Consider the following 27,802-nt stretch of genomic DNA (forward strand, 5'->3'; position numbering starts at 1 on the left):
GAGGTAAAAATCTGTCGTTCCGCCCCTGAGCAAGGCAGTTAACCCACTGTTCCCCGGGTGCTGAAGACGTGGATGTTGATTAAGGCAGCCCCCCCCCCCCCACCCCCGCACCTCTCTGATTCAAAGGGGTTGGGTTAAATGCAGAAGACATATTTCAGTTGAATGCATTCAGTTGTACTTCTGACTAGGTGTCCCTCTTTCCATTAGTTCATAAGGAGAGCAGCAGTTAGTCCCTGAAGACTCTGCTATTAGCTCCTAATGAGCCAATCAGAGACGTGTATAGATGGCAGGCACCGAGGGGTTAAGTAGTTAGATTACCCAGTGGGACAAGATGGTTGTAATAACGTTATGAGAACGTTAACGCATTCTCGTTGTGTTGACGTCTTTTCAACCAATATTACGTTGCAGGCATTATTCAGTGAGGGCATTAGGTTGGACAAACACACAGTATGAGGAAACACACGGGATACTGATTATATGATGAACGTTACGCATATTCATGTGATAGTTTGCTTTATGTGTATATTAATAAATATCCCAACTGTCAAATTTAAAAACATGTATATTAATAAATATCCCAACTGTCAAATTTAAAAACATGTATATTAATAAATATCCCAACTGTCAAATTTAAAAACATCTTACCCTTTTTTTTCCCTTGACTCATTTTTTACTTCTTGCTTCTAGAACTTTGTACTTTTTTTATTTTTATTTTTTATTATTGTTAAAAAATAAATAAAAGCTAAATGTTGTTGATGCTCTGTAGTGTGTTTTTAATCTATCTTCCCATGGACTACAGATGAAAACTAGCCAGCTGGCTAAATCTGGCACATTTACAGAACTGTTAATTGATGTGCATTTTGTCCCTTTTCAAATAAATACATTTAAATTATTTTATTTTCTTTTCATTTTTTTTTAAGGTTGCGACGGCGAGTTTAGCTTGGGCATCTGTAGCTATTCACCAAGTACAGGTCAGCATTGGATTTTTGAAATTTTCCGTATGTGATGTCTCAGGTGTTTGGTTTTGCATTTGGTTACAAATGCTTTAATAATACTCTTGATAAATGCCTGGTAACACACTTGATTAATTATTTAAAACACACTCTTGATAAATGCTTTAAAACACACTCTTGATAAATGCCTGGTAACACACTTGATTAATTCTTTAAAACACACTCTTGATAAATGCTTTAAAACACACTCTTGATAAATGCTTGATAACACACTCTTGATAAATGCTTGATAAGTAGCACGTGGTCATTGGGTTGTGTCTGCTGTGAACATGATAACCTACTGTTGTGTTTCAATACTTCATTGGCTCAAAATAACGCTCATAGTACAATTGCACATGAACGTTTGTCCGGGGTTGTGTTCTCATGATGGTGTTTGTGTGAAGCAGAACTCCCCTGTGACTGGGTAGGTCTCAGTCTAATCAACCGTAAAGCCTTTTTACACTTGACCCCCAAGGGCCGTCATTATGGCGTGTAAAAGAGCCTTGTGGTTTGTACCTACGTGAAAAGTACAGTGTCCCAACGCATCCTGGGTCACAGTGGGTTTCTCTCACGTTTCTGTCCGTTCACAAATACACCATTTTGTTACAGCAGTCTGCACTGATTTAAGGCAACGGTGTTTCTCTCTCTCTCTCGCTCTGTCTCTCCCTCTTTCTCTCCCCCACCCCCCTCTCGCTCTGTCTCTCCCTCTTTCTCTCCCCCACCCCTCTCTCGCTCTGTCTCTCCCTCTTTCTCTCCCCCACCCCCCTCTCGCTCTGTCTCTCCCTCTTTCTCTCCCCCACCCCCCTCTCGCTCTGTCTCTCCCTCTTTCTCTCCCCCACCCCTCTCTCTCTCTGTCTCTCCCTCTTTCTCTCCCCCACCCCTCTCTCGCTCTGTCTCTCCCTCTTTCTCTCCCCCACCCCCCTCTCGCTCTGTCTCTCCCTCTTTCTCTCCCCCACCCCTCTCTCGCTCTGTCTCTCCCTCTTTCTCTCCCCCACCCCCCTCTCGCTCACGCTGTAATCCTGCTGTTGACACTTAAACAAAGTGCTAACTAACTGTTAGCATGACATCGTTGACGTTAGTTTGAAGCTGAACATCTGACGTGTTGTTTTTGTATCCCCAGGTGTGCAGAGGCCTAGCCAAACAGACGGAGCTCAATGACTTCCTGCTAGAAGTGTCAAAGTAAGATTGTCTCAATGACTTTTCATTCATTTGGAAATGTGACACTTCTGTCTTGTAGCACATATACTGATGTTGGATTTTAACTTGATCACTCTTTTTGTCACTGAGAATTTTCCTGGGGGGGGGGGGGGGGGGGGGTCAGTTGACTAGGTTTTAAATCCAACCCTGTTCCTGGAGAGACAACCTCCTGTAGTTTTACACTCCAACCCTGTCCCTGGAGAGATACCCTCCTGTAGGTTTACACTCCAACCCTGTTCCTGGAGAGACACCCTCCTGTAGGTTTTAACTCCAACCCTGTTCCTGGAGAGAGACCCTCCTGTAGGTTTTAACTCCAACCCTGTTCCTGGAGAGACACCCTCCTGTAGGTTTTAACTTCAACCTTGTTCCTGGAGAGACACCCTCCTGTAGGTTTTAACTCCAACCTTGTTCCTGGAGAGACACCCTCCTGTAGGTTGACACTCCAACCCTGTTCCTGGAGAGACACCCTCCTGTTGGTTTTAATTCCAACCCTGTTCCTGGAGAGACACCCTCCTGTAGGTTTTAATTCCAACCCTGTTCCTGGAGAGACACCCTCCTGTAGGTTTTAATTCCAACCCTGTTCCTGGAGAGCTACCCTCCTGTAGGTTTTAACTCCAACCCTGTTCCTGGAGAGACACCCTCTTGTAGGTTTTAACTCCAACCCTGTTCCTGGAGAGACACCCTCCTGTAGGTTTTAATTCCAACCCTGTTCCTGGAGAGATACCCTCCTGTAGGTTTTAATTCCAACCCTGTTCCTGGAGAGCTACCCTCCTGTAGGTTTTAACTCTGTCGGGACCACCATTAAGCGCTGTCGGAACCACCATTAAGCGCTGTCGGGACCACCATTGAGCGCTGTCGGGACCACCATTAAGCGCTGTCGGGACCACCATTGAGCGCTGTCGGGACCACCATTGAGCGCTGTCGGGACCACCATTGAGCGCTGTCGGGACCACCATTAAGTGCTGTCGGGACCACCATTGAGCGCTGTCGGGACCACCATTGAGCGCTGTCGGGACCACCATTGAGCGCTGTCGGGACCACCATTAAGCGCTGTCGGGACCACCATTGAGCGCTGTCGGGACCACCATTAAGTGCTGTCGGGACCACCAACGAGGCAAATCAGTTAAGAACAAAGTCTTATTTACAATGACGGCCTACACGGGCCCTACCCGGACGACGCCGGGCCAATTGTGCGCTGCCCTACGGGACTCCCAATCACGGCCAGTTGTGATACATCCTGGATTCGAACCAGGGTGTCTGTAGTGACAGCCTTAAGCACTGAGATGCAGTGCCTTAGACCGCTGCGCCACTCGGAAGCTATTGGACAGGTATAAATTGTAAAAATAAATTGCTGTTTGGGTCATGGGGTGGGGGCATTCCAATGAGTTGGGTCCGGGCCAGTTGGAACCCAATCTGTAGTATTTATACCCAGCTTAAGGTACAATGTAGATACGGTACTGTTTTGTATAGCCTACAAACACCGCTTCCAGCTGCCCTCTGGATTGTAAATATTTTATATTCATTCAAATCCTCCTACTGGAGGATTATTTTCCTCCTGCGATAAAATTTGTCAAATTAAGATTCTTTGTCTGTACGTAAACAATACCCTTATCAATAATCTATACTCTTATCAATCTATCAATCATCTATACTCTTATCAATCTATCAATCATCTGTTCCATCTGTTCCATCTATACCCTTATCAATCATCTATACCCTTATCAATCATCTATACCCTTATCAATCATCTATACCCTTATCAATCATCTATACCCTTATCAATCATCTATACCCTTATCAATCATCATTACCCTTATCAATCATCTATACCCTTATCAATCATCTATACCCTTATCAATCATCTATACCCTTATCAATCATCTATACCCTTATCAATCATCTATACCCTTATCAATCATACCATTATCAATCATCTATACCCTTATCAATCATCTATACCCTTATCAATCATCTATACCCTTATCAATCATCTATACCCTTATCAATCATCTATACCCTTATCAATCATCTATACCCTTATCAATCATCTATACCCTTATCAATCATACCATTATCAATCATCTATACCCTTATCAATCATCTATACCCTTATCAATCATCTATACCCTTATCAATCATCTATACCCTTATCAATCATCAATACCCTTATCAATCATACCATTATCAATCATCTATACCCTTATCAATCATCTATACCCTTATCAATCATCTATACCCTTATCAATCATCAATACCCTTATCAATCATACCATTATCAATCATCTATTCCCTTATCAATCATCTATTCCCTTATCAATCATCAATACCCCTATCAATCATCTATACCCTTATCAATCATCATTACCCTTATCAATCATACCCTTATCAATCATCAATACCCTTATCAATCATCATACCCTGATCAATCATCATTACCCTTATCAATCATACCCTTATCAATTATCAATACCCTTATCAATCATACCATTATCAATCATCTATACCCTTATCAATCATCTATACCCTTATCAATCATCTATACCCTTATCCTTATCAATCATCTATACCCTTATCCTTATCAATCATCATACCCTTAGCAATCATCTATACCCTTATCAATCACCATTACACTTATCAATCATACCCTTATCAATCATACCCTTATCATTGATACCCGTATCAATCATCTATACCCTTATCAATCATCATTACCCTTATCAATCATCTATACCCTTAGTTTATCATTCTCTCTCTTTCTCCAACAGAACGTACTTTGACAACATTGTGGCAATAGATTCTCTACTTGAACACATAATGGTATGTTTTTGTTTGTTTGTTTGTTTGTTTGTTTGTCTATTTCGTATTTAGTCTATTTTGTGTTTTTCTATTTGTTTGTGATGCCTGCTATTTCAAGGAAGGGACTTCTTCAAGGGACTACCACTTCCACGAATGTCTGGCCCAAGTCCATGATGGTTGTCTAGAATGTGTATGAGGACCACAGTGGATGTGTGTCGTGTTGTGGTGACATACTGTACTGCGTACTGTGTATTGTATTGTCATGTGCCACTGGTGTCGCCTCAGTTCATATGTCTCATTATCCTGTTTTTGATTGGGTTTTTTTTTACCTGAAAATTTATGTAACTTCAACTTGTATAGCCTTGCTAACGTGTGCTGTTTAAAAGACCTTTCCGAATCGATTTACGATTACGCCGAACCCTGGAGCGAATCAGGTAACACTTTACAATAATGTTCCATTTGTAAATGGTTTATAACGGGTTTGTAATTATGTTATTAACGGTTATTTTATCATTTGTAAATGCAAAATAAAGGTAAAATAAATACAATTAAAAACCATTTAATATATGGGTTATGATGAATAGGTCAAACTAGTTTGATAGTCAGTCAGTTGCTTGCCAAATAGTGAGACACTATTTACCTCCAGCTATTAAGCATTAATAAATGCACTTACAAATGCGTATAATATTGAACACTTAAATGCATAGTTAAACAATTGTTATTTTCTCACTTTTGGGTGTGATGAAGTGCTCTGTACCAGATGCAGAAAATGGTTTGTTTTCAGACCAACTCCCATGATGCCCCACGTTTGAAACCCAGATGATGCATTGGTACACTTATTTATTCCAGGAATGAAGGCCTCATCTGAAGATCTCAAGTCATGTTATTGGTTTGGTTCGCTGGTTCCGGAAGTTTTGCTGAATGATTTAGCAGCTAATGTTAGCTAGCACCTCTGTCCTAGTTAGCTAGTAAACTTTAGCTAGCTAGCATTAGGTAAAACCTCAAATGTATTTTTTTTATATAGAAATTCTGCTATACGATTTAGCACAAGATAGTCTTCAGTGTAAGAATCAACGCTGGAGATGAGAAGCAAGTGCAGGGAGTGAACATTTAATGATATATCTGGACATGGGACAGGACAGCATCTGAACAGGACACACAACGGCGTTACTGCTGACACAGGGAACAAACGGGGGAGCTGACAGTTATAGACGGGGCAATCAACAAAGGGAAGGAGTCCAGATGAGTCCAATGAGCGCTGCTGCGCGTAATGATGGTGACAGATGTGAGTAATGAAGGGCAGCCTGGCGCACTTGGGCGCCAGACAGGGTGAGTGGGAGCAGGCGTGACACTTTGGCATGATATAGTTAGCTAGCTAAGTAAAACATGTTTGCTGGCTCGTTAGGTTCGCTAGCTAGCTGGCAAACTTTAGCTGCCAGCTAGCTAGTTAATATCGACATGACAGAATTTCCATGCAAGTTGTTTAGCTAGCTTTTTTTGGATTAGCACGCTAGCTAGCTAGTTATCTAACTTTTGAACTGAGCTAGTTATCTAACTTTTTGTCTCTAACTAGGTAGCTGGTAAGTTAACTAGTTAGCCTCCTTTGTCAGCACACTAGTGGTTCCAATTTTAAGACTAACACACACAAGCTAGCTAACTACCTAGTGTATTATTTTGATAGATAGCTAACCCTTTTAATTAATCTGTGGTAGCTAGCTATTATTGTTATTATTAGCTAGCAGTGGATAACAGGACTAGCTAAACCTAAATGGTATAGATAATGGTGATAGTATAGTTTTGTATAGCTAGAGTGTATATGCTACGTTGTCATCAATTCCTCTTCTCTCCCACAGATTGCCGTACGGTCTCAGACTCCAGGATGGGAAAATGCTTAACAAGAAAAGAAACATGATAACCCTATGTTATATTGTAAATAGTTAATCAGTTGTCAAATTCTATTCTGACTTGTAATATTAAAAAGGGGAGAAAAATAACCCCCTCTGAATTAGCTAGGCTACTCACTATACCAATGATAGGCTACACATTTGAGTCACTGCAATTAACGTGTTTTCCCAATGTATCCTTACGTTACATTACATTTAATTTGTGTTATGTATTACATGTTTGAGGAGATTATACGCTGTTATAAATGTTTGCAACTCATTAATAAATGTCCAGAAAGTTTCCAGTAATTTTTTTTACAAGTTATAAATATTAGTAGACCTTAACTCGTTAATAAAATGGTCATCCGTTATACATGTTGGTAACCCAACAACTCAGTTATTAATATTTATAGGACTGTCACTTTAAAATAAGGTTATACATGTTGGTAACCCAACAACTCAGTTATTAATATTTATAGGACTGTCACTTTAAAATAAGGTTATACATGTTGGTAACCCAACAACTCAGTTATTAATATTTATAGGACTGTCACTTTAAAATAAGGTTATACATGTTGGTAACCCATTTGTTAATGACTTAGTGGATTGGCACTTTTTCCACTTGTTGACAACTCAGTTATTCATTTTTATAGGACTGTCACTTTAAAATAAGGTATACTTTTAGAAGTTATAGGTTTAGGTAAATCATTTATAGATTATTTGAGAGTTCACTCAGAGTATAGACATACTTATAGGCAGTGTTGGGTTCACATCACTGCATTCATAAGAGCAGATCCAACACTATATTAATAAAACATGTTCATGCAATGAATGGTAGTTATGAAGATCGAAACATTCAACGTTGTGAGAGGATACCTCCTCCACTGTTACACCAACCAATGGTATTACAGTTACCATGAGAGGATACCTCCTCCACTGTTACACCAACCAATGGTATTACAGCTATCATGAGAGGATACCTCCTCCACTGTTACACCAACCAATGGTATTACAGTTACCATGAGAGGATACCTCCTCCACTGTTACACCAACCAATGGTATTACAGTTACCATGAGAGGATACCTCCTCCACTGTTACACCAACCAATGGTATTACAGTTACCATGAGGATACCTCCTCCACTGTTACACCAACCAATGGTATTACAGTTACCATGAGAGGATACCTCCTCCACTGTTACATCAACCAATGGTATTACAGTTACCATGAGAGGATACCTCCTCCACTGTTACACCAACCAATGGTATTACAGTTACCATGAGAGGATACCTCCTCCACTGTTACACCAACCAATGGTATTACAGTTACCATGAGAGGATACCTCCTCCACTGTTACACCAACCAATGGTATTACAGTTACCATGAGAGGATACCTCCTCCACTGTTACACCAACCAATGGTATTACAGCTATCATGAGAGGATACCTCCTCCACTGTTACACCAACCAATGGTATTACAGTTACCATGAGAGGATACCTCCTCCACTGTTACACCAACCAATGGTATTACAGTTACCATGAGAGGATACCTCCTCCACTGTTACACCAACCAATGGTATTACAGTTACCATGAGAGGATACCTCCTCCACTGTTACACCAACCAATGGTATTACAGTTACCATGAGAGGATACCTCCTCCACTGTTACATCAACCAATGGTATTACAGTTACCATGAGGATACCTCCTCCACTGTTACACCAACCAATGGTATTACAGTTACCATGAGAGGATACCTCCCTACTGTTACATCAACCAATGGTATTACAGTTACCATGAGAGGACACCTCCTCCACTGTTACATCAACCGATGGTATTACAGTTACCATGAGAGGATACCTCCTCCACTGTTACATCAACCAATGGTATTACAGTTACCATGAGAGGATACCTCCTCCACTGTTACATCAACCAATGGTATTACAGTTACCATGAGAGGATACCTCCTCCACTGTTACATCAACCAATGGTATTACAGTTACCATGAGAGGATACCTCCTCCACTGTTACACCAACCAATGGTATTACAGTTACCATGAGAGGATACCTCCCTACTGTTACATCAACCAATGGTATTACAGTTACCATGAGAGGACACCTCCTCCACTGTTACATCAACCGATGGTATTACAGTTACCATGAGAGGATACCTCCTCCACTGTTACACCAACCAATGGTATTACAGTTACCATGAGAGGATACCTCCTCCACTGTTACACCAACCAATGGTATTACAGTTACCATGAGAGGATACCTCCTCCACTGTTACACCAACCAATGGTATTACAGTTACCATGAGAGGATACCTCCTCCACTGTTACATCAACCAATGGTATTACAGTTACCATGAGAGGACACCTCCTCCACTGTTACATCAACCAATGGTATTACAGTTACCATGAGAGGATACCTCCTCCACTGTTACACCAACCAATGGTATTACAGCTACCATGAGAGGATACCTCCTCCACTGTTACACCAACCAATGGTATTACAGTTACCATGAGAGGATACCTCCCTACTGTTACATCAACCAATGGTATTACAGTTACCATGAGAGGACACCTCCTCCACTGTTACATCAACCGATGGTATTACAGTTACCATGAGAGGATACCTCCTCCACTGTTACACCAACCAATGGTATTACAGTTACCATGAGAGGATACCTCCTCCACTGTTACACCAACCAATGGTATTACAGCTACCATGAGAGGATACCTCCTCCACTGTTACACCAACCAATGGTATTACAGTTACTATGAGAGGATACCTCCTCCACTGTTACACCAACCAATGGTATTACAGTTACCATGAGAGGATACCTCCTCCACTGTTACACCAACCAATGGTATTACAGCTACCATGAGAGGATACCTCCTCCACTGTTACACCAACCAATGGTATTACAGTTACCATGAGAGGATACCTCCTCCACTGTTACACCAACCAATGGTATTACAGCTATCATGAGAGGATACCTCCTCCACTGTTACACCAACCAATGGTATTACAGTTACCATGAGAGGATACCTCCTCCACTGTTACACCAACCAATGGTATTACAGTTACTATGAGAGGATACCTCCTCCACTGTTACACCAACCAATGGTATTACAGTTACCATGAGAGGATACCTCCTCCACTGTTACATCAACCAATGGTATTACAGTTACCATGAGGATACCTCCTCCACTGTTACACCAACCAATGGTATTACAGTTACTTCCCTCTCCTACCTGCCTCCCTTCCCTCTCCTACCTGCCTCCCTTCCCTCTCTTTCAGTTACTGGCCCAACCCTCTAACCACTAGGCTACCTGCTTCCCTTCCCTCTCCTACCTGCCTCCCTTCCCTCTCCTACCTCACTCCCTTCCCTCTCCTACCTGACTCCCTTCGCTCTCCTACCTGCCTCCCTTCCCTCTCCTACCTGCCCCCCTTCCCTCTCCTACCTGCCTCCCTTCCCTCTCCTACCTCACTCCCTTCCCTCTCCTACCTGCCTCCCTTCCCTCTCCTACCTGACTCCCTTCCCTCTGCTACCTGCCTCCCTTCCCTCTCTTTCGAGTTACTGGCCTAACCCTCTAATCACTATGCTACCTGCCTCCCTTCCCTCTCCTACCTGCCTCCCTTCCCTCTCCTACCTGACTCCCTTCCCTCTCTTTCAGTTACTGGCCCAATGCTCTAACCACTAGACTACCTGCCTCCCCTCTCTTTCAGTTACTGGCCCAATGCTCTAACCACTAGACTACCTGCCCCCCTTCCCTCTCTTTCAGTTACTGGCCCAATGCTCTAACCACTAGACTACCTGCCTCCCTTCCCTCTCTTTCAGTTACAGGCCCAACCCTCTAACCACTAGACTACCTGCCTCCCTTCCCTCTCTTTCAGTTAATGGCCCCTTGCTCTAACCACTAGACTACCTGCCTCCCTTCCCTCTCTTTCAGTTACTGGCCCAATGCTCTAACCACTAGACTACCTGCCTCCCTTCCCTCTCTTTCAGTTACTGGCCCAATGCTCTAACCACTAGACTACCTGCCTCTCTTTTCTTTCAGTTACTGGCCCAATGCTCTAACCACTAGACTACCTGCCTCCCCTCTCTTTCAGTTACTGGCCCAATGCTCTAACCACTAGACTACCTGCCTCCCCTCTCTTTCAGTTACTGGCCCAATGCTCTAACCACTAGACTACCTGCCTCTCTTCTCTTTCAGTTACTGGCCCAATGCTCTAACCACTAGACTACCTGCCTCCCTTCACTCTCTTTCAGTTACTGGCCCAATGCTCTAACCACTAGACTACCTGCCTCCCTTCTCTCTCTTTTAGTTACTAGCCCAATGCTCTGACCCCTAGACTACCTGCCTCCCTTCCCTCTCTTTCAGTTACTGGCCCAATGCTCTAACCACTAGACTACCTGCCTCCCTTCCCTCTCTTTCAGTTACTGGCCCAATGCTCTAACCCCTAGATTACCTGCCTCCCTTCCCTCTCTTTCAGTTACTGGCCCAATGCTCTAACCACTAGACTACCTGCCTCCCTTCTCTCTCTTTTAGTTACTAGCCCAATGCTCTGACCCCTAGACTACCTGCCTCCCTTCCCTCTCTTTCAGTTACTGGCCCAATGCTCTAACCCCTAGATTACCTGCCTCCCTTCCCTCTCCTACCTGCCTCCCTTCCCTCTCTTTCAGTTACTGGCCCAACCCTCTAACCACTAGACTACCTGCCTCCCTTCCCTCTCTTTCAGTTACTGGCCCAATGCTCTAACCCCTAGATTACCTGCCTCCCTTCCCTCTCCTACCTGCCTCCCTTCCCTCTCTTTCAGTTACTGGCCCAACCCTCTAACCACTAGACTACCTGCCTCCCTTCCCTCTCTTTCAGTTACTGGCCCAATGCTCTAACCCCTAGATTACCTGCCTCCCTTCCCTCTCCTACCTGCCTCCCTTCCCTCTCTTTCAGTTACTGGCCCAACCCTCTAACCACCTGCCTACCTATTAAATAATTGTTAATAATGTAATTATAGCCCCTTTAAGAAACCCTTAACAAATGGAACCTTATTGTAAAGCGCTACCGTGAATCCTAACTTCCCCTTTAAGAAACCCTTAACAAATGGAACCTTATTGTAAAACGCTACCGTGAATCCTAACTTCCCCTTTAAGAAACCCTTAACAAATGGAACCTTATTGTAAAACGCTACCGTGAATCCTAACTTCCCCTTTAAGAAACCCTTAACAAATGGAACCTTATTGTAAAACGCTACCGTGAATCCTAACTTCCCCTTTAAGAAACCCTTAACAAATGGAACCTTATTGTAAAACGCTACCGTGAATCCTAACTTCCCCTTTAAGAAACCCTTAACGAATGGAACCTTATTGTAAAACGCTACCGTGAATCCTAACTTCCCCTTTAAGTCAAAATGTTAATTTAGTCATATGGGTTGATATCAATGGGAAGTTATGATTGTCTGTGTGACCATGTCTTTCTGTGTAGCGTACTGATGCGGTTCATCGTGGTGTTGTGTTTCAGATATATGCAAAAAACCTGGTGAATGCGGACAGATGTGCACTGTTCCAGGTGGACCACAATAACAATGAACTGTACTCAGACCTGTTTGACATCGGGGAGGAGAACGAGGGCAAACCTGTCTTCAGGAAAACCAAAGAGATTAGGTAAGGGTCCTGATCGATTATTTTACTGCTTATCTGAGTGATTCTTTGAATGGTTGACTTGTGATCATGTGAACAATTCTCTGACGGCTATGTTGAATTGACAAGGGATCATGTGAACGATTCTCTGATGGGTTATATTGAATTTATTAGTGATCATCTGATCGATTCTCTGGTGGGTTATATTGGATTGACAAGGGATCATGAGAACGATTCTCTGATGGCTATGTTGAGTTGACTAGTGATCATGAGAATGATTCTCTGATGGGTTATATTGAATTTATTAGTGATCATCTGATCGATTCTCTGGTGGGTTATATTGAATTGACAAGGGATCATGAGAACGATTCTCTGATGGCTATGTTGAATTGACAAGGGATCATGTGAACAATTCTCTGGTGACAGCAGATGAGCAGTCGTAACCATAGAACTAATATCCCTAGAACAAAGAAACTGGAATCCTAGAACAAGGGAACTACGATTCTAGAACAGGGGAACTAGAATCGTAGAACAGGGGAACTAGAATCCTAGAACAGGGGAACTAGAATCCTAGAACAGGGGAACTAGAATCCTAGAACAAGGAAACTAAATCCCCAGAACAGGGAAACTAGAATCATAGAACAGGGGAACTATGATCCTAGAACAGGGGAACTATGATCCTAGAACAAGGGAACTAGAATCCTAGAACAGGGAAACGATAAATCCTAGAACAGGGGAACTAGAATCCTAGAACAGGGAAACTATAAATCCTAGAACAGGGGAACTAGAATCCTAGAACAGGGGAAATATACATCCTAGAACAGGGGAACTAGAATCCTAGAACAGGGGAACTAGAATCCTAGAACAGGGGAACTAGAATCCTTGAACAGGGGAACTAGAATCCTAGAACAGGGCAACTATAATCCTAGAACAGGGGAAATATAAATCCTAGAACAGGGGAACTATAATCCTAGAACAGGGGAAATATAAATCCTAGAACAGGGGAACTATAAATCCTAGAACAGGGGAACTAGAATCTTAGGACAGGGAAACTAGAATCTTAAAACAGGGAAGTAGAATTCTTAGAACAGGAAAACTAGAATCTTAAAACAGGGAACTAGAATCCTAGAACAGGGAAACTAGAATCCTAGAACAGGGAAACTAGAACCCTAGAACAGGGGATCTAGAATCCCTAGAACAGGGAAGTAGAATTCTTAGAACTGGAAAACTAGAATCTTAAAACAGGGAACTAGAATCCTAGAACAGGGAAACTATAAATCATAGAAGAGGGTAAATAGAATTGTAGAACAGGAAAATTAGAATCCTAGAACAGGGAAACTAGAACCCTAGAACAGGGGAACTAGAATCCCTAGAACAGGGAAGTAGAATTCTTAGAACAGAAATGTCCAAGTCTATTTGTATGGTTGTAACCTCCATCACTCTTCTGTCCTCTCCTCGTCCAGGTTTTCTATAGAGAAAGGTATAGCGGGCCAAGTGGCACGGACGGGGGAGGTCCTTAACATCCCAGACGCCTATGCAGACCCACGCTTTAATAGGTGAAATGTTTATTTTACCCTGGCTGAGTCTGAACTGACATCCTATCCACGGGTCGCATGTTTCGTCACAACATTGTTTTGAACGTTCGTTTTAGGACTGATGCCCCATCTGAGCATTCCACTCGATGTGGTCTCTATAGGTGGTGATGAAGATGTATTCTAAAGTACTGTGGCTTGGAGACATGATGACATTTCAAAAGGAGGCAAATAATTAGCAAGGCAAGCTTTTATGTTTAAAAAAAGTATAATAATTTTAACCTTTATTTAACCATGCAAGTCAGTTAAGAATAAATTCTTATTTATAATGACGGCCTACCACGGCTAAACCCAGACGACGCTGGGCCTATTGTGCGACGCCCTATGGGACTCCCAATCATGGCCGGTTGTGATACAGCCTGGAATTGAACCAGGGTCTGTAGTGACGCCTCTACCACTGAGATGCAGTACATTAGACCGCTGCGCCACTGCGGTCTAAGGCACCTCTAACACTTTAGATGCAGTATAACATTAGCTGGCTAGCTACGATTTGAAGGGAGAGCACCAACATTTTAGCTAGCTAACGTTAACATTGTTAGCCATTTCTGACTAACTTTGCTAGCTCATGGCAACATTACCATCTCTCCAAAGTAAAATGTATGACTTCATAATGATAGCAATATTGTTTTCTACAAATGATTTGTCTATTTCAATAATGCCATCATATTTCAAGGACACTAAACTGTCATTTTGACGAAACAGTCGTTAGCCGACGTTCATAAATAATGAGCGTTAATCATCAGTGGGAAGTCAATAGGCTGCGGCATCTGCAGGACGTTGACAACAACGGCAACGATGTGACGGGAGGTGCAAACCTTGTGAATATTGTGCACTACTTTTGAGTAGATCAATATGAGCCCTGGCCAAAAGGAGTGCACTGTATAGTGGATAAGGTGCCGTCTACTTTATGTGTGTCGTTTCCATTAGACCTGTTTAACCCTCAGAGCAGACCTGGGATAACTAGAGAGTCATTTCCTGAGTCAGAAAACACAATAGACCTGAATGTGTTTAATTAACCCTCATAGCAGACCTGGGTTAACTAGAGTCATTTCCTGAGTCAGCAAACACAATAGACCTGAATGTGTTTAATTAACCCTCAGAGCAGACCTGGGATAACTAGAGAGTCATTTCCTGAGTCAGCAAACACAATAGATCTGAATGTGTTTAATTAACCCTCAGAGCAGACCTGGGAGAGTTTTAACTACGCTTTGTGGAAAGAACTATTTGAATACAGACCCCCCCCCACCTCAAAAAAATACTACTTTTTAAAACTATTTGAATACAGACCCCCCCCCACCTCAAAAAAATACTACCTTTTAAAACTATTTGAATACAGACCCCCCCCCACCTCAAAAAAATACTAATTTTTAAAACTATTTGAATTACAGACCCCCCCACCTCAAAAAAATACTACCTTTTAAAACTATTTGAATACAGACCCCCCCCCCCCCACCTCAAAAAAATACTAATTTTTAAAACTATTTGAATACAGACCCCCCCCACCTCAAAAAAATACTAATTTTTAAAACTATTTGAATTACAGACCCCCCCACCTCAAAAAAATACTACCTTTTAAAACTATTTGAATACAGACCCCCCCCCCCCACCTCAAAAAAATACTAATTTTTAAAACTATTTGAATTACAGACCCCCCCACCTCAAAAAAATACTACCTTTTAAAACTATTTGAATACAGACCCCCCCCCAAAAAAAAATAAATAAATATATACTACTTTTTAAAACTATTTGAATTACAGACCCCCCCACCTCAAAAAAATACTACCATTTAAAACTATTTGAATACAGATCTGAGAAAGCAGCTTACAGTGGCTTTGCAAAAGTATTCAGACCTGCTGAACAGTTAATCAAATGGTCACCCTCACTATTTATATTAACAACCCCCCCCCCCCCCCCTTTTGTTTCTACACTGCTGCTACTTGCTGTTTATTATCCATGCATAGTCACTTTACAAATTAGCTCGACTAACCTGTACCCCCGCACCTTGACTCGGTGCCGCTACCCCCTGTTTAGAGCCTCGTTATTGACTCGGTGCCGCTACCCCCTGTTTAGAGCCTCGTTATTGACTCGGTGCCGCTACCCCCTGTTTAGAGCCTCGTTATTGACTCGGTGCCGCTACCCCCTGTTTAGAGCCTCGTTATTGACTCGGTGCCGCTACCCCCTGTTTAGAGCCTCGTTATTGACTCGGTGCCGCTACCCCCTGTTTAGAGCCTCGTTATTGACTCGGTGCCGCTACCCCCTGTTTAGAGCCTCGTTATTGACTCGGTGCCGCTACCCCCTGTTTAGAGCCTCGTTATTGACTCGGTGCCGCTACCCCCTGTTTAGAGCCTCGTTATTGACTCGGTGCCGCTACCCCCTGTTTAGAGCCTCGTTATTGACTCGGTGCCGCTACCCCCTGTTTAGAGCCTCGTTATTGACTCGGTGCCGCTACCCCCTGTTTAGAGCCTCGTTATTGACTCGGTGCCGCTACCCCCTGTTTAGAGCCTCGTTATTGACTCGGTGCCGCTACCCCCTGTTTATAGCCTCGTTATTGACTCGGTGCCGCTACCCCCTGTTTATAGCCTCGTTATTGACTCGGTGCCGCTACCCCCTGTTTATAGCCTCGTTATTGACTCGGTGCCGCTACCCCCTGTTTAGAGCCTCGTTATTGACTCGGTGCCGCTACCCCCTGTTTAGAGCCTCGTTATTGACTCGGTGCCGCTACCCCCTGTTTAGAGCCTCGTTATTGACTCGGTGCCGCTACCCCCTGTTTATAGCCTCGTTATTGACTCGGTGCCGCTACCCCCTGTTTAGAGCCTCGTTATTGACTCGGTGCCGCTACCCCCTGTTTAGAGCCTCGTTATTGACTCGGTGCCGCTACCCCCTGTTTAGAGCCTCGTTATTGACTCGGTGCCGCTACCCCCTGTTTAGAGCCTCGTTATTGACTCGGTGCCGCTACCCCCTGTTTAGAGCCTCGTTATTGACTCGGTACCGCTACCCCCTGTTTATAGCCTCGTTATTGACTCGGTGCCGCTACCCCCTGTTTAGAGCCTCGTTATTGACTCGGTGCCGCTACCCCCTGTTTAGAGCCTCGTTATTGACTCGGTGCCGCTACCCCCTGTTTAGAGCCTCGTTATTGACTCGGTGCCGCTACCCCCTGTTTAGAGCCTCGTTATTGACTCGGTGCCGCTACCCCCTGTTTATAGCCTCGTTATTGACTCGGTGCCGCTACCCCCTGTTTAGAGCCTCGTTATTGACTCGGTGCCGCTACCCCCTGTTTAGAGCCTCGTTATTGACTCGGTGCCGCTACCCCCTGTTTATAGCCTCGTTATTGACTCGGTGCCGCTACCCCCTGTTTATAGCCTCGTTATTGACTCGGTGCCGCTACCCCCTGTTTAGAGCCTCGTTATTGACTCGGTGCCGCTACCCCCTGTTTATAGCCTCGTTATTGACTCGGTGCCGGTACCCCCTGTTTAGAGCCTCGTTATTGACTCGGTACCGCTACCCCCTGTTTATAGCCTCGTTATTGACTCGGTGCCGCTACCCCCTGTTTATAGCCTCGTTATTGACTCGGTGCCGCTACCCCCTGTTTATAGCCTCGTTATTGACTCGGTGCCGCTACCCCCTGTTTAGAGCCTCGTTATTGACTCGGTGCCGCTACCCCCTGTTTATAGCCTCGTTATTGACTCGGTGCCGGTACCCCCTGTTTAGAGCCTCGTTATTGACTCGGTACCGCTACCCCCTGTTTATAGCCTCGTTATTGACTCGGTGCCGGTACCCCCTGTTTAGAGCCTCGTTATTGACTCGGTACCGCTACCCCCTGTTTATAGCCTCGTTATTGACTCGGTGCCGCTACCCCCTGTTTATAGCCTCGTTATTGACTCGGTGCCGGTACCCCCTGTTTATAGCCTCGTTATTGACTCGGTGCCGGTACCCCCTGTTTAGAGCCTCGTTATTGACTCGGTACCGCTACCCCCTGTTTATAGCCTCGTTATTGACTCGGTGCCGGTACCCCCTGTTTAGAGCCTCGTTATTGACTCGGTACCGCTACCCCCTGTTTATAGCCTCGTTATTGACTCGGTGCCGGTACCCCCTGTTTAGAGCCTCGTTATTGACTCGGTACCGCTACCCCCTGTTTATAGCCTCGTTATTAACTCGGTACCGCTACCCCCTGTTTAGAGCCTCGTTATTGACTCGGTACCGGTACCCCCTGTTTAGAGCCTCGTTATTGACTCGGTACCGGTACCCCCTGTTTAGAGCCTCGTTATTGACTCGGTGCCGCTACCCCCTGTTTAGAGCCTCGTTATTGACTCGGTGCCGCTACCCCCTGTTTATAGCCTCGTTATTGACTCGGTGCCGCTACCCCCTGTTTATAGCCTCGTTATTGACTCGGTGCCGCTACCCCCTGTTTAGAGCCTCGTTATTGACTCGGTGCCGCTACCCCCTGTTTAGAGCCTCGTTATTGACTCGGTGCCGCTACCCCCTGTTTAGAGCCTCGTTATTGACTCGGTGCCGCTACCCCCTGTTTAGAGCCTCGTTATTGACTCGGTGCCGCTACCCCCTGTTTAGAGCCTCGTTATTGACTCGGTGCCGCTACCCCCTGTTTAGAGCCTCGTTATTGACTCGGTACCGGTACCCCCTGTTTAGAGCCTCGTTATTGTTATGTCATTTTCTTGTGTTACTTTTTTGATGAGATTTTTATTACTTTAGTTTATTTTGTAAATACTTTCTTCACTCTATTTATTGAACTGTATCGTTGGTTAAAGGGGTTTGTAAAGTATTTCACGTTAAGTATTCGGCACGTGACAAATACAATTTGATTTGAATATCAGCCTAATGAATTAAAACAATGGCATCATGTCAAAATGAATGCTGTGGTACGTTTTAAAGTCGACGTAGTGATGTTATTTTTAACACTTTCCTTTCCCTTCACAGAGAGGTGGACCTCTATACGGGCTACACCACGCGGAACATCCTATGCATGCCCATCGTTTCCAGGGGGACCGTAATAGGGGTCGTACAGATGGTTAACAAGCTGAGTGGAAGTGCCTTCACCAAAACAGACGAGAACAACTTCAAGATGTTCGCCGTCTTCTGTGCTCTAGCCTTGCACTGTGCCAACGTCAGTGTTTTGTCTCTTTTAATATATATATATATGTTTTATTTTTAAATCAAAATGTATTTTATTTTGTGTCTGAAAGAAAAACAAGCCACATACACGACATTCAGGATACAGTATACAAATCATCAGAGAGTTTCTCTTTCCACTAAAATCAGCGATTCTCAACTCTGTACTACACGTTTAACCAACGCCATTTATCAATATTAGACAAAGTAAAAACTTGGAAGAGATGTGGAAAATCATGACTAAAGCTGAACTATTTAGCTCTGTTGGGACCAGCACTCCCTGACATGTCTTTTAAGCTGTGTGTCCCTGAGACGCTATTAAACCTCTGGGGGTAGGACAGCCAGGCTGTAGCCACACTGACGCCAAACCTCTGGGGGTAGGACAGCCAGGCTGTAGCCACACTGACGCCAAACCTCTGGGATAGGACAGCCAGGCTGTAGCCACACTGACGCCAAACCTCTGGGGTAGGACAGCCAGGCTGTAGCCACACTGACGCCAAACCTCTGGGGGTAGGACAGCCAGGCTGTAGCCACACTGACACCAAACCTCTGGGGTAGGACAGCCAGGCTGTAGCCACACTGACGCCAAACCTCTGGGATAGGACAGCCAGGCTGTAGCCACACTGACACCAAACCTCTGGGGGTAGGACAGCCAGGCGGTAGCCACACTGACGCCAAACCTCTGGGATAGGACAGCCAGGCTGTAGCCACACTGACGCCAAACCTCTGGGGGTAGGACAGCCAGGCGGAGGCACACTGACGCCAAACCTCTGGGGTAGGACAGCCAGGCTGTAGCCACACTGACGCCAAACCTCTGGGGTAGGACAGCCAGGCTGTAACCACACTGACGCCAAACCTCTGGGGTAGGACAGCCAGGCTGTAGCCACACTGACGCCAAACCTCTGGGATAGGACAGCCAGGCTGTAGCCACACTGACGCCAAACCTCTGGGATAGGACAGCCAGGCTGTAGCCACACTGACGCCAAACCTCTGGGGGTAGGACAGCCAGGCGGTAGCCACACTGACGCCAAACCTCTGGGATAGGACAGCCAGGCTGTAGCCACACTGACGCCAAACCTCTGGGGGTAGGACAGCCAGGCTGTAGCCACACTGACGCCAAACCTCTGGGGGTAGGACAGCCAGGCTGTAGCCACACTGACGCCAAACCTCTGGGGTAGGACAGCCAGGCGGTAGCCACACTGATGCCAAACCTCTGGGATAGGACAGCCAGGCTGTAGCCACACTGACGCCAAACCTCTGGGGATAAGACAGCCAGGCTGTAGCCACACTGACGCCAAACCTCTGGGGTAGGACAGCCAGGCTGTAGCCACACTGACGCCAAACCTCTGGGATAGGACAGCCAGGCTGTAGCCACACTGACGCCAAACCTCTGGGGTAGGACAGCCAGGCTGTAGCCACACTGACGCCAAACCTCTGGGGTAGGACAGCCAGGCTGTAGCCACACTGACGCCAAACCTCTGGGGGTAGGACAGCCAGGCTGTAGCCACACTGACGCCAAACCTCTGGGATAGGACAGCCAGGCTGTAGCCACACTGACGCCAAACCTCTGGGGTAGGACAGCCAGGCTGTAGCCACACTGACGCCAAACCTCTGGGGGTAGGACAGCCAGGCGGTAGCCACACTGACGCCAAACCCCCACACCTTCCCTCCATGGGGTCTCGGCGTTTGGCGGGGGAGGGTCTCGGGGTTTGGCGGGGGAGGGTCTCGGGGTTTGGCGGGGGAGGGTCTCGAGGTTTGGCGGGGGAGGGTCTCGGCGTTTGTCGGGGGAGAGTCTCGGCGTTTGGTGGGGGAGGGTCTTGGCGTTTTGCGGGGGAGGGTCTCGGCATTTGATGGGGGAGGGTCTCGGCGTTTGGCGGGGGAGGGTCTCGGCATTTGGCGGGGGAGGGTCTCGGCGTTTGGCGGGGGAGGGTCTCGGGTGTTACAGTATTAACGGGCCTCGTCCATATTTAAAAGTAACGTCCGTGACGCTCCTGCGTAAGTGTGTCGCATGGTGGAGGAGAGGAAGAGAGAGGAGAAGAGGAGAGGGGGGGAGAGACAGGCATAGGCAGAGGAGAGGAGCAGAGAGAGAGACTGAGGGGAGGAGTTAGAAAAGGAGGGGAGAGGAGAGAGGGAGGGCAGAGGGTGAGAGAGAGGAGTGACGGAAAAGAGGGAAGGATGGAAGAGAGAGACTGAGAGGAGAAAGAGAGGGGAGAGGGGAGAGGAGAGAGACAGGAGGAGCGGAGAGACAGAGGGGAGAAAGAGAGGGGAGAGACGGGAGGAGAGGAGAGGACAGGGGAGAGACTGAGGGGAGGAGAGGAGAACGAGAGATGAGATACTGAGGGGAGGGAGAGATGGGAGAAAGAGAGAGGAGAGGAGAGAGACTGAGGGAAAGAGAGGAGAAAGAGAGGAGAGTGACAGGGGAGGGAGAGGAAAAAGAGAGGAGAGAGACTGAAGGGAAAAGGAGAGGAGAGAGACTGAGGGGAGGATGAGGACAGGGGGAAAGGAGAGGAGAGAGACTGAGGGGAGGATGAGGACAGGGGGAAAAGGAGAGGAGAGAGACTGAGGGGAGGATGAGGACAGGGGGGAAAGGAGAGGAGAGAGAGTCTTTGGTGCCAAGGACAGGGGAACGATATGCCTCCCAACTGCAACGCCAAGAGAAAAATAATGGTCCATTTTTTTCACTGTCTGACAGGGTCTGTCTCCCTGTCTGTTCGCATGTTCTCATCTGTCTTGTCTTTTTCTGTCTGTCTCTGTCTGTCTCTGTCTGTCCGTCCAGATGTACCACCGGATCAGGCACTCTGAGTGTATCTACAGGGTAACCATGGAGAAGTTGTCCTACCACAGTATCTGTACTTCAGAGGAGTGGAAGACCCTCACACAGCTGGACCTTCCTACGCCCCTATACAAAGAGATAGAACTGTGAGTGCCTAACCTTAACGCCCCTATACAAAGAGATAGAACTGTGAGTGTCTAACCCTAACGCCCCTATACAAAGAGATAGAACTGTGAGTGTCTAACCATAACACCCCTATACAAAGAGATAGAACTGTGAGTGCCTAACCATAACGCCCCTATACAAAGAGATAGAACTGTGAGTGTCTAACCATAACGCCCCTATACAAAGAGATAGAACTGTGAGTGTCCTAAGACAGACAGACAGACAGACAGACAGACAGACAGACAGACAGACAGACAGGCAGACAGACAGACAGGCAGACAGACAGGCAGGAGAGAATGGCCAGAGCAGGAAGGGTGTGTGTGTGTGTGCGTGTGTGTGTGTGTGTGTGTGTGTGTGTGTGTGTGTGTGTGTGTGTGTGCGTGTGTGTGTGTGTGTGTGTGTGTGTGTGTGTGTGTTCGTGTGTATGTGTGTGTCTGTGCGTGTTTCAGCCCTGCAAGATCTACAGCTATTGCCTGTATCTATCTCTTTCTTCCACATAAACACACACACACAAATGCATGCATGCACACACTCACACACACACTCTCTCTCACACACACACACCCTGTTACACCACACACTGCAGCCGATGATAATCTAAGATGCTCCCTCTTTCTCTCCCTCCTCTCCCTCTACCCTCCCTCCTCTCCCTCTACCCTCTTTCCCTCCTCTCCCTCCCACCCTCTCTCCCTCCTACCCTCTATCCCTCTACCCTCTCTCCCTCTACCCTCTCTCCCTCCTACCCTCTCTCCCTCCTACCCTCTATCCCTCTACCCTCTCTCCCTCTACCTCTCTCCCTCCTACCCTCTCTCCCTCTACCCTTTCTCTCTCCTCTCCCCCCTACCCCCTCTCCCTCCTACCCTCTCTGCCTCCTCTCTCTCCTACCCTCTCTCCCTCCTACCCTGCCTCTCCTCCCTCCTACCCTCTCTCCCTCCACTCTCTCCTACCCTCTCTCCCCCCTACCCTCTCTCCCTCCTACCCTGTCTCTCCCCCCTACCCTGTCTCTCCCTCCTACCCTCTCACCCTCCCTTCTCCAGGTTTCATTTTGACATTAGTCAGTTTGAGGAGCTGTGGCCGGCCGTCTTTGTATACATGGTCCACAACTCATGTGGAGAGACCAGGTACGTATGTATGTCCTCTGGGACATTTACAGCTGCTTGTCATCAGGGAAATTAACTTCAAATATACCCATAGATTCTACAATATAAATTAACTTAGCCATATATACCCATAGACTCTTAGATAAATTAACTTAGCCAAATATACCCATAGACTCTTAGATAAATTAACTTAGTCATATATACCCATAGAACAGGATAAATACTATTCCTCTACAATACTTTACCTCTCTCTCTCTCTCTTGCTCTCAATTCAATTGAAGGGTTTTATTGGCATAGGAATCATGTGCTTACACACACACACACACACACACACACACACACACACACACACACAGCGAGTTAAATGGATCATAAACAACAGTGAAATAAAAAATAAATAGTAAATATTACAGTCACAGAAGTTCCAAAAGAATAAAGACGTTTCTAATGTCATATTATGTCTATATACAGTGTTGTAACGATGTGCAAATGGTTAAAGTACAATAAATACGCATAAATATGAGTTGTATTTACAATGGTGTGTGTTCTTCACTGGTTGCACTTTTCTTGTGGCAACAGGTCACAAATCTTGCTGCTGTGATGGCACACTGTGGCATTTCACCCAGTAGATATGGGAGTTTATTAAAATTGGGTTTGTTTTCTAATTCTTTGTGGATCTGTGTAATCTGAGGGAAATATGTGTCTCTAATATGGTCATACATTGGGCAGGAGGTTAGGAAGTGCAGCTCAGTTTCCACCTCATTTTGTGGGCAGTGAGCACACAAGAGTCTTCTCTTGAGAGCCATGTCTGCCTACGGCGGCCTTTCTCAATAGCAAGGCTATGCTCACTGAGTCCGTACATAGTCAAAGATTTCCTTAAGTTTGGGTCAGTCACAGTGGTCAGGTATTCTGCCAATGTGTACTCTCTGTTTCGGCCAAATAGCATTCTAGTTTGCTCTGTGTTTTTGTAAATTCTTTCCAATGTGTCAAGTAATTATCTTTTAGTTTTCTCATGATTTGGTTGGGTCTAATTGTGCTGCTGTCCTGGGGCTTTGTGGGGTCTGTTTGTGAACAGAACCCCAGGACCACCTTGCTTAGGGGACTCTTCTTCAGCTTCATCTCTCTGTAGGTGATGGCTTTGTTACTGTATGTTTGTGAATCGCTTCCTTTTAGGTGGTTAATGTCTCTTTTCTGGATTTTGATCATTAGCGGGTATCGGCGTAATTCTGCTCTGCATGCATTATTTGGTGTTCTACGTTGTACACTGAGGATATTTTTGGCAGACTTCTGCATGCAGAATCTCAATTTGGTGTTTGTCGCATTTTGTGAATTCTTGGTTGGTGAGCGGACCCCAGACCTCACAACCATGAAGGGCAATGGGCTCTATGACTGATTCAAGTATTTTTTGCCAGATTCTAATTGGTACATCGAGTTTTATGTTCCTTTTGATGGAATAGAATGCCCTTCTTGTCTCTCAGATCGTTCACAGCTTTGTGGAAGTTACCTGTGGCGCTGATGTTTAGGCCAAGGTATGTATAGTTTTTTGTGTGCTCTAGGGCAACAGTGTCTAGATGGAATTTGTATTTGTTGTCCTGGTAACTGGACCTTGTTTGGAACACCATTATTTTGGTCTTACTGAGATTTACTGTCAGGGCCCAGGTCTGACAGAATCTGTGCATAATATCTAGGTGCTGCTGTAGGCCCTCCTTGGTTGGGGACAGAAGCACCAAATCATCAGCAAACAGTAGACATTTGACTTCAGATTCTAGTAGGGTGAGGCCGGGTGCTTCAGATTGTTCTAGTGCCCTCGCCAAAAGGTCTGGGTTAGGTCTGCTCCTCCCTGTTTCACACCTGGTAGTGGATGGGACTACCAGCACTCTGTAACCTAGAGGGCAACCAGTGGGTCCGTCTCCCTTATACCATGTTTCACACCTGGTAGTGTGGTGGATGGGACTACCAGCTCTCTGTAACATAGAGGGCAACCAGTGGGTCCGTCTCCATTATACCATGTTTCACACCTGGTAGTGGATGGGACTACCAGCACTCTGTAACCTAGAGGGCAACCAGTGGGTCCGTCTCCCTTATACCCTGTTTCACACCTGGTAGTGTGGTGGATGGGACTACCAGCTCTCTGTAACCTAGAGGGCAACCAGTGGGTCTGTCTCCCTTATACCATGTTTCACACCTGGTAGTGGATGGGACTACCAGCACTCTGTAACCTAGAGGGCAACCAGTGGTTACATCTCCCTTATACCATGTTTCACACCTGGTAGTGTGGTGGATGGGACTACCAGCTCTCTGTATTCTAGAGGACAACCAGTGGGTCCATATCCTCTATACCACCCACCTGGTAGTGTGGTGGATGGGACTACCAGCTCTCTGTAACCTAGAGGACAACCAGTGGGTCCGTCTCCTCTATACCACCCACCTGGTAGTGTGGTGGATGGGACTACCAGCTCTCTGTAATCTAGAAGGCAACCAGTGGGTCTCCTCTATACCAGGTTTCTTGTAGGATGCAATGTCTGTATTTAATTACTTTGATGAAGTCTGGGTTCCTGCTCTTTAGACCAAAGGCAGATGACCTCAGACCCTCTTTCTCTCTCTCTCTCCCCTCCCCATCCTCTCCCTACCTCTCCCCCAATCCTCTCTCTCTTTTTCTCCCCCTCTCTTTCTCCTCCCCTCCCTAACCCTGTTTAGAATGAGTTGATGACATCCATGCTTTCACTTTTCTCATGTTTTGGTTGGGTCTAACCATGTTGCTGTCTCTCTCTCTACCTCTCCCCATCCTCTCCCTACCTCTCCCCCATCCCCTCTCTCTCTCTTCTATCCTCTCCTTACCTCTCCCCCTATCCTCTATCTCTCTCTCCTATCCTCTCCCTACCTCTCCCCCTATCCTCTATCTCTCTCTCCTATCCTCTCCCTACCTCTCCCCATCCTCTCTCCCTCTCTCCTATCCTCTCCCTACCTCTCCCCATCCTCTCTCTCTCTCCTATCCTCTCCCATCCTCTCCCCCTATCCTCTCTCTCTCCCCATCCTCTCCCCTATCCTCTCTCTCTCCCCATCCTCTCCCCCTATCCTCTCTCTCTCCCCATCCTCTCCCCCTATCCTCTCTCTCTCCCCATCCTCTCCCCTATCCTCTCTCTCTCTCCTATCCTCTCGCTACCTCTCCCCTATCCCCTCTCTCTCCCCATCCTCTCTCTCCCCCATCCTCTCTCTCTCCCCATCCTCTCCCTACCTCTCCCCCATCCTCTCTCTCTCCTCACCCCCTCGCTCTCTCTCCCCTATCCTCTCCCTACCTCTTCCCCTATCTTTGTCCCCATCCTCTCTCATCCTCTCTCTCTCACCCCTATCCTCTCCCTACCCCTCCACCTATCCTCTCTCTCTCCCCATCCTCTCTCTCCCTCTCCCCTATCCTCTCCCTACCTCTCCCCCAATCCTTCCTCTTTCTCTCCCCTCTCCCCCCCCCTCCTCCTTCTAGTTTTGAGTTGGAGAAGTTGTGCAGGTTCACAATGTCTGTGAGGAAGAATTATCGGCGTGTTCCCTACCACAACTGGAAACATGCGGTGAACGTGGCTCACTGTATGTACGCCATACTGCAGAAGACCACAGGCATCTTCACTGAGATAGAGGTATGTCTCTCTCTGTCTGTCTGTCCGTCCGTCCGTCCGTCCGTCCGTCCGTCCGTCCATCCGTCCGTCCGTCTCTCTGTCTGCCTGCCTGCATGTCTGTCTGTCTCTCTGTCTGCCCGCCTTTCTGAGTCTGTCTAGGAGAGAGAGAGAAAAGGTCTCTCCAGTGGCGCACACATGAACAAATCTAAGGACATCTGGCTATCCACTGACACGATGTGATCATTCTCGCTCATTTTTCAGAATAAAAGCCTGAAACCATGTCTAAAGACTGTTCACACCTTGTGGAAGCCACAGGGAAAGGAATCTGGTTGATATCCCTTTAAATGGAAGATTTCAATGGAAAAGGGTTCAGAAAAACAACACTTCCTGGATGGATTTTCCTCAGATTTTCGCCTGCAATATCAGTTCTGTTATACTCACAGATAATATTTTGACAGTTTTGGAAACTTTAGAGTGTTTTCTATCCCATCTGCCAATTATATGCATATTCTAGCTTCTGGGCCTGAGAAATAGGCAGTTTACTTTAGGCACGTTTTTCATCCAAACATTAAAATACTATAATAATAACTATAAATAATACTCTCTCTCTCTCCCTATCCTCTCTCTCTCCCCCTATCCTCCCCCTTTCTCTCTCTCCCTGTCCTCTCTCTCCCCATCCTCTCTCTCTCTCTCTCTCTCTCTCTCTCTCTCCCTATCCTCTCTCTCTCCCTATCCTTTCTCGCTCCCCCTATCCTCTCTCACTCCCCCAATCCTCTCTCTCTTTCCCCATCCTCTCTCTCTCTCCCCCTATCCTCTCTCTCTCCCAATTTCCTCTCTCTCTCCCCATCCTTTCTCGCTCCCCCTATCCTCTCTCACTCCCCCTATCCTCTCTCTCCCCTATCCTCTCTCTCTCCCCCCTATCCTCT

The 27,802-nt window shown here is 46.1% G+C and overlaps 1 protein-coding gene across 2 annotated transcripts in view; it reads left to right on the top strand.

The window, feature by feature from the left end:
* Positions 1 to 27,802, top strand: part of LOC110499502 (cAMP and cAMP-inhibited cGMP 3',5'-cyclic phosphodiesterase 10A) — a 247,419-nt gene that overhangs the window by 192,567 nt on the left and 27,050 nt on the right. For both annotated transcript variants that reach the window (XM_090213143.1, XM_090213144.1), the window contains exons 8-16: positions 921 to 971; positions 2,113 to 2,171; positions 4,955 to 5,006; positions 12,396 to 12,538; positions 13,978 to 14,070; positions 19,039 to 19,225; positions 22,007 to 22,149; positions 23,206 to 23,289; positions 26,747 to 26,897. In XM_090213143.1, the coding sequence (XP_090069269.1) occupies positions 921 to 971; positions 2,113 to 2,171; positions 4,955 to 5,006; positions 12,396 to 12,538; positions 13,978 to 14,070; positions 19,039 to 19,225; positions 22,007 to 22,149; positions 23,206 to 23,289; positions 26,747 to 26,897 (963 nt within the window). The remainder of the gene's footprint in view (positions 1 to 920; positions 972 to 2,112; positions 2,172 to 4,954; positions 5,007 to 12,395; positions 12,539 to 13,977; positions 14,071 to 19,038; positions 19,226 to 22,006; positions 22,150 to 23,205; positions 23,290 to 26,746; positions 26,898 to 27,802) is intronic.

Source organism: Oncorhynchus mykiss, chromosome 20 (assembly GCF_057628025.1).
Source record: "Oncorhynchus mykiss isolate SJ-2025 chromosome 20, ASM5762802v1, whole genome shotgun sequence".
Taxonomy (NCBI): domain Eukaryota; kingdom Metazoa; phylum Chordata; class Actinopteri; order Salmoniformes; family Salmonidae; genus Oncorhynchus; species Oncorhynchus mykiss.